This window comes from Opisthorchis viverrini (assembly GCF_000715545.1).
Source record: "Opisthorchis viverrini unplaced genomic scaffold opera_v5_497, whole genome shotgun sequence".
Taxonomy (NCBI): Eukaryota; Metazoa; Platyhelminthes; class Trematoda; order Opisthorchiida; family Opisthorchiidae; genus Opisthorchis; species Opisthorchis viverrini.
The window spans coordinates 82081-90259 of record NW_008752160.1 but is presented as its reverse complement, the minus strand read 5'-3'; the positions used below and the strand labels follow the sequence as shown (position 1 = coordinate 90259).

Here is an 8179-nt window from a genome sequence, read left to right as displayed (position 1 = left end):
GGCTGCCCACGTGATCAATCAATAAATTTATCAGCTGCAAACCATGTATCATGGGCACATCTACCCAAGCTGCTACAATTTCGACCACCGGAAAGCGGAAGAGCGTGGAAGAAACAGCCAATCACTAGAAGCGATGGTATATTCAGTTAGTTTGGGAACTGGGTAGCTACGCACTGAAGGCAACAGCTTTGATGCATGAGCGCCACTAACTACGCAATTGGGTCATTTTTGCCAAGTCACTAACCACAGTTGATTAGAGTTCTGGGGTTCACATCCAGAAGGGCGGCAGTCGTCGACCCGACTCAGTTTGCTTCATACATCATTGCCAGGGCATACAGCTCTCAGTAGGTTCCGCTCAACATAGAGCTGGACGAAAAGAGATCCGCGAGGCAGACGGTCTTCTGGCATGTGGAGCACCTGTTCTAACCAGCGTAACCGCCGCAAGAGTTCCTTCTTCCTAGGACTATCTGACTTAATTCAGCCTACAGCGAAAGCATTTTGTATCCTCTGGGCCTTCAAAACTCATCAGCGTTCTCCATCATTCTTCAAGCTCTCGATTATCCGATGTTAGAGGGATACGCGCGCGCGACCATAGTTCCCGGTTAATTGTATGTCATTCCTGGCAGCAATAAGACCTGGTAATTTCGACGACATCCAGTGTTCACGTAGTCGAGCCAGATCGCTTCGACAGACATTTCTGAAAGCTGATACTCTTCAGCTATTGAAACTTGTTGAACGGAGTTGCTCTGCTCAGACACGCGAAATGGTAGCCGGGCCCAAACAATGCCACAATCAGTCAAGCTGCGTACCTCAAAAAGAACGAAAAGCTTCAACTGGGGCTCTCCATCGGTAACTGATAGCCACATGGTCCCATTGAGTACATGACTGTCTTGCGGTAAGTGGCCTTCAAGTAATTCGATGTGCGTGTTTGGGTTGGAAGTTTCTACTTGCTGAGATTTCTTAGGCGCGCGCGTCAGGAACTGACGATACAACACGAGTTCACTACCAGCAGTGAGAAAAACAGTCCAAATAGACGGAAACTTTCGTCGACAGAAAATCTCCACACATGTCATGGACAACTTTTGCATTGACGTTCATCTTAGCAGCGCACTAACAAGTTAGAACAATCGCATAGTGAAGAAAGAATATTCACGCACCCAAATCAAGCAACGAATGTAAGCGATCCTCTATCGTTAGTTCCAGCAATGCGCCAAACTGTTGTGAGGAGTACACGAACATCGATCCACGCCTGAGGAGCCTGTTATCAGAAAGTTAACAAAAGGACAATAACTGCGGGAAACTGGAGGAAGTGATCTTTAGTATACCCGGTTTGAAAAATGCTACATGGTCTTAATTGAAACTACGCTGTAGCTGACGATGTACGAATCTATTCCCGATCCTAAAAAAGCCATCAAGGGAATCAAAAAACGGATCCATATTTCTCATCCTCGTCACCAAATTACCCTAGTTTGTGACTCGTATGAAAAAAATGGATAATTAGTTGAATGAGACCTTCGTAACGGTGATTTTGCTGTCATCGGTACAAGCTGCATCAAGTTATCAAAACAGAGCCAGTGAGTTAAATAGTTTGAAGTCTATCCAAATGAAAGTTACTGCAACGACTTGAGTTTCGGATGTTCCGAACGTTCGGTGTTCCAGTCAGCACAATGCAGCTTGTGAAACAAGAGGTCGAGCTTCCCTCGAACGACCATTTAATCTGTACTACGACTGGTCCCTCACATCATTTTTGTGATGCGCACCTCCGGGAAATCTCGCTGGTTAACGATAACTTAATCGGGCAAACTGGGGTGGGTGTATTTAAACAGTGTTACTCATCAACAGCCACCTGATCAACAACCAGTGTTACTCCCCATTGAAGAAAAGTATGGTGTCAATGATGGCAAGTGAGTACGTAAGGAAATTCGAACAGGAAGTCACTGCGAATGCTCACATTATCGGTATCCTGATGTCTGACCAGTGCATTGAAATCTCCTGGTAATATGGTGTCGCTTGTACCAACTTCGGTGTAGAACGTGTCATAGGTTCTCCAGATAAGCATAGCATTGAGGTATAGGCACTGCTTGCAGTCGACAACTTGGTCCCGACTGCCTTTTATACTAACAGACATACATCTTCGGCTGCTGGAAAACAGGTTCTGGTTGCTACACCAAAAACTAGGAACACTGTTCCCTTGGACTGTCTGCACTGAGTAAAGACGTCAAACATTCCGAATACTACCGTTTACCTGTAGCCCTCAGACTTGCACGCGGTATTCTATTTAACGCACCCAATTACCTGAAATACCTCATTGTAAAACGCTATCGGAAAGAAAGAAACAGGTGCGCCATGAACAAAAACAATAAAGATAATCGTTCAGGTGTAAAACCCTTTCGGTGCCTAGCTGCCATGCCACCCGAAAGAAGCACGAGGGCTTAGATACTGCCAGGTTGCCCAGGCCTAGACAGGAAAGTCGAGATGCAGATGTTGGATTCGAAGCACGGACCCTCCGGTCAGTAGATTCGCGCTCTAACTACTGAGCCATGATCAAACTTGCTCTGTACAAGTCCTTCACACCAACAGGTACGCCCCGTCAAACTAAATGTGGACGACAAAAGCGCACCTAAAAGCGAAAGCCCTCCATGTAGCCACCAACCCACTGTCCAACTGCTCCATCTTGCTGGAATAATACGTGATCATAGAATCCGCACGTTCCACAGGGATTATACTAAGAAAATTAGTGCGGAACAAAAAACAGGTTCCCGAAAACGATCGAGTGCTCAAGTTATCCTAAACATATAATTCTTCTAGATAGTTTGGCAGACGAAAAAAGAACATTCGGATCAACAGAATGTTCAACAGCTCGGTGGTCGCACTTCAAGTCCTAACGGAGGGTCAAGTAGATTTCAAATCTCTCGTGTGCTTCGAAGGGGCTGAAACCGCACGAGCATCCTGTTTGCGCTTAAGACTAGCGGCAAGCCCACAACCCAATGAATCAATCGCAAGGACGGGGTAGAGGCATCGGCTATCTTGTGAACATAGTTTACCACGCTTACTTGACACCGCGCTGATAAAGTCCATCAAGCACAGAGAGCTTCAATTCCAGTTTTGTCCCGATCGAATATGCCGGCCATGTAGGTCATTGAAGATGTTCGTACTCTGATACCAAACCAACGTCCATTAGTGCTAATAATAAAAATGCGTGGTTGAAGCCCATTCGATTTCCATGGCTGTGTTGTCGGTTTCCGGTTACCTTTGATCATCGAATCGCAGGATTACATCGTTTATGAATTGCTGTCCTGCGACGATGTTCATAAATGCCTACGTACGGCAGCAAAGCATCAGTGAACACTGATGTTCATGACGATGACGAAAGCCTTGTTGCCGCCGAATATCTCTAAAACATACTCAGACCTGCACAGTCATGGAATCCAACAGGACCAAGCCTTTCTTGCATTCTTGATATAACAGATCAACATCTAGCTTCATTTTATCTGGAGTTGCTAACCAGCATCTATCAGCCATGCTAGAATTAAACACAGTCGCCGCTATTGCACACGCCGCAACGCCAACCATCCCAGTTGAGCTCATAGTATTTTTTCCATGCCACTTGTTAGTGGTGGTGCTAAGTCCTTCATACTCAGTGATGTGAGTTCAGCATAGCAGCTTGAGTGTTCCCACAATTTTAGGCTAGACAGAGCGATTCGCTAGCGAGTAGTGTGGTGACCGCAGTTGACTATGTAAACGACAACCCTATAGCAACAGTCCACTGTGGAACACTCATGAATCGATACCAATCCAACAAAAAACCCGAGCAATCAAGGGTGTTGAAATGGAAAAAAAACAGCCCAACTCTACTCTACAAAAATATGGTTGTCATCCTTAAAGAACTTGGTAAGTGAACCAAGTAAAACGTCTCGGTAATGCGCTACTCACAAGTGTGCTGAAAACCATTCGACAGCCCACGACCGGTTCCGTCCGTTTTGGGGCTCATCAGGTAGGCGCGGTCCCCGAGTTTCCGTCAACCTTAGGTTCTACTTGAAACCAAACTGCACGAAATTAGCGAATATACACTCATTTGCAAACTAATTTGTTTTTTCGTGAGACTCAGCTGAAACCCAGTTGAATCCCCCGTTTGTGATGTTTCCAGGCAATTGAATGTGCTGCACCAGGCCGCCTCATGTTTCAGTAGCTACGATATTCGAGATATCGCGACACATGTATAGACGTAGAGCTCTACTTAAGAAGGGCAAAACCGGTCGTGGGCTGTCGAAGGGTTTTCAGAAACCATATGAGTAGCGCATTAGGAATATATATGTATCGCGATAACTCGAATATCGTAGCGACGGAAACATGAGGCGGCCTGGTGCAGCACATTCAGTTGCCTGGAAACATCACAAACGAGAGATTCAGCTGGGTTCCAGGTGAGTTTCTAGCAAAACCAAATTTGTTTGCAAATGAGCGCATTTCGCTATAAACGTCTCGGTCTTTTCCCAAAGCCATTCCCCACAGTCGAACGTGAAATGCAAGTGAACCAGAGGAGTGTCACCAATACCAGTTTAAATCCAAGCAAGGAACAGCACATGTTGACTAACATTGTCATCCTAATGTAATCAGCCTGCTGAGCAATGCTGATTTACACCAGCATTTATACGAAACGAGAAAGCTCAGAACACTACATCTGCGCATAACATACAATGAGTCAAGTGTTGTTAGTATTACCTCTTCTTCGTGACCCTGTACCCACTACACACTTGAGAAGCAATAATCCGATGAGCAACATGCAAGTGAGGAAAGCCTTATTCAGCTTATTTAAAAGGCTACTCTACTTTTTCCATGACCTCTTTCAGATGAGTTAATATGAGTGCTCTCCACATTTCTAGTTGGCAAACTGCTTTGGGGAATTTGCTACGATACTATTTTTTTCTGGTGACAAGCCTTAGAACAAAATACGGCTTTACTGTTATTCATGAATTTTTATGCCAACTTTCTAGAAAATGCCGCAAAGCTAAAAGGAGAAGATTCCGCCGATTACGTTGCGCCAACTTTCTTTCTGCATGCTTGGTATTCGCGGTCAAGTCGTAGGACAAATCAGGAGGTAACTGGTTTAGGTGTTGTGGGGGGATGTTTTTCCTTCTACACTTCTAGCGTTCTGTCGTGGTCAAAGTTTACTATCACCAGCTACATAAGAACGTACAGTCTTTGCGGATACAAGATGCAGTCGAACGTGAGCTCATCCGGGCTCAGAACGCAACCCAATTCGAAGATTCGGCGGCTGAGTATGTGGATCCAAGATCCGATCAGGAATAAGTGAAGATACGAGAGATAAAAGCCATGTAATTTCCTCTTATTACATACACTACGGTTTGAGGTAATGACGTAGTGATCGAAATGCCAACGAGTTACATGTAAAACAAAATGCAGGTCCCCAGAGTAGTGATGAAGGAAACAAGGAAAACGGAAAACATTGTCGAGAGAATTGCCAAGTGCAATATCAGGTTACCTAAACTATGAAAGTCGATACGAAAAAATGCACAAAAGTATCAGGATGGCAAACTATAAAGAACGGGGCATACGAAAGAATAAATTGAATAATCTATCACCTTCGACAACTTAGAATTCACTCGGATTCCTCATCAACCTAACAGAATTACACAGATGAACAAAGCAAGACAACCTTGCCGCCCAAATGGACACTTGGACAGATAATACACACGAATACCCTTAGGTGCTGAGAATAAAACGTCATTGAAACTAGGAAAAAATAGGTTGTCTTGAGCCAATTTCTTCTTGAGAAACTTGGTCGCACACGACACACAGATATTCGGCAAAATGTGACAATGCGGTTGTTCAAATCAGATGCATTCAGCTAGAACATCATGACAACCGCCTGTTTAGTGCAATGTGACAGCTGTATACTCGTTGCCTGTCACAGAAACCCGAATCCAGTTCACACATACGAAGGAAATCCTAGTCAAACTTCAGATAATTACAGACGGGCGACTTCCGGCCACTGCGTCGCTAATTGCTATGGTCAGTATCAAACAACCGAGCATCATTAGAATAAAGGGACTACCGGAGGAGAGAAAGACTGGGAAACTGCATAGAGCTGGGACAAAATAATTGGTTACAAATTCCCTGCCACAGTGGAACCGGAAACAGAAAATTAAATCAACTCTCAGTGTAAGCAAGGAAGGAACTAAATACCACACAGTGTCAAGAACGACGGATGATACAACACGACAACTTTTGCCAGATAACTAAAAGCTTTGGAAACTTTAGGACCATCGTAGTTATCTTACAAACAAACTGTTCTAGGTTACGGAGGGGACTGAGCTACTTTAACGTTGACTTCACCACGTAAGAGCAAATGAATGTTGCTCTCAAGTAGGATGTGAACTGGTCACATGTCCTATCGGAGATTGTGGGTTATATATACCCTGGGCTGTAAACCCCGGACACAAATTTACCTTGTCTGTATGATAGCATCTGAAAATCCAAGTCCAAAGTGCTTGACACCAATCACGTCCCTCAAGAAGACCAAAAAGAGAACCGCGAACTACGACGCTCCTAAAGTTGTCCGAGCCTAGACCAGAACAATCGAACTGCCAATCGAACAGTCCATTGGTTGATTAATTCGCGCTTCAAAAAATTGAGCTATCTGAGGCTCATGTGGGTGAGAATATGGACTAGTATCTTGGTTTCAACTCTCACTCCACTAAACAGTCTCGAAGAGAAATGATCCGTCGGGTAACAATTGTTTTTTGAATACAAAAGTAGGTGGATATGTATAGAAAAATATAGAAATGTACTGGAGAGTACAACTAACAACAGCCGATTATTTCATGCAAAAGATTCGGTACCCTGTACCTTGCGAACGCATCGACGAAGTCATAAGTCAAACAGAAAAATACTACCACTACAACGAAACTCTTAAATAAAAATCAGTATGATTTTGGCTGTGGGAACTTTCCTATTGTCCACTATTATGGAAAATAAATACCAAGAGTTTCAGTCAGTCTACAGGACGCCGTTACCACTATCAGCCATGTCATTCACAACACACCTTTGTCATTATACAGCCCTTGACGCTGTTACAATGTAGGAACACTGATCGGTCCCGCTCAAAAAAACGACAGTGATAACTGGCGGCGTTTATCGGTTCAAAACATATGCAATAAGCAGTTGCACAGCATCATCATCATCATCATCATCATCATCATCATCATCATCATCAGTTGCCGTACGTTGACTTCCGGTGGAAGTTAAGTTAATAGCGGTGCACAATAAGGAGTGAACAGAGTGCAAAGCATCTAGCAGCACACATTCCCACTCGGTAATGTCCCTTTGTTGGGTCTTCAATGCCAGAGTGATAGACTTCCAAAGAGTACCATTAAGCCGTTCGACTTGTCCGTTACCGCGCGGATTGTATGGGGTAGTTCGACTGGTTGCTACACCCCTGTCGTGAAGAAACGTTTGTACTTCACCTGACATGAAAGCTCCACCACGATCAGAATGGACGTATGAGGGCATTCCGAACAAAGAGAACAACTGATTAAAACACTTGATCACGGTGGATGAGGACACATCCGTACACGCGAAGGCGAATGGGAAACGGGAGTACTCGTCGATCATTGTTAGAAGGTATTTGTTGTGGGAGGTTGATGGAAGTGGGCCTTTAAAATCTATGCTGACGCGTTCAAACGGCTGTGTAGCTTTAATAATATTGCCAAAAGGGTGATTGTTGTATGGCTGTGAGACTTGGCCTGTTCGAGCAGCGGACCTGAGACGTCTTCATGTGTTCGACAATCGTTGTCTCAGAACCATAGCTCGTGTGGGTTGGTGTCGGCGAATCCGTAACGAGGCAGTTAGAAAGCGTGTTTTCGGTTGTGTAACGGGTACTTCCATTGAAGAATGTGTCCAGCACCAGAAGCTGCGTTGGTTGGGACATGTGTTACGTATGCCGAACCATCGTTTGCCGAAGAGAGTACTGTTTTCCATGCCCAATTCGGAGTGGCGTAAACAGAGAGGTGGCCAACCCTTGACTTGGCAGAGGAGTATGAAGGAGATCATGAAACGCTTGGGTGCTGTCGGTGCTACTTGCCTTCCAGGATGGGGACCGCGTGATCCTCACTGTGCCAGCATCAACTGCACAGCATCAACAAGACCACTAAAATTCTTT

At 44.7% G+C, this 8179-nt stretch overlaps 1 protein-coding gene across 1 annotated transcript in view; it reads right to left on the bottom strand.

Moving 5' to 3' along the window:
* T265_11446 (hypothetical protein) overlaps positions 1 to 7072 on the bottom strand; it is a gene marked incomplete at both ends in the record, with an annotated part of 16890 nt that extends 9818 nt beyond the window's left edge. Inside the window, 3 exons of the mRNA XM_009178102.1 lie at positions 1158 to 1258; positions 2658 to 2725; positions 7064 to 7072. Coding sequence (XP_009176366.1) covers positions 1158 to 1258; positions 2658 to 2725; positions 7064 to 7072 — 178 coding nt within the window. The remainder of the gene's footprint in view (positions 1 to 1157; positions 1259 to 2657; positions 2726 to 7063) is intronic.
* Positions 7073 to 8179: the final 1107 nt, after the last annotated feature.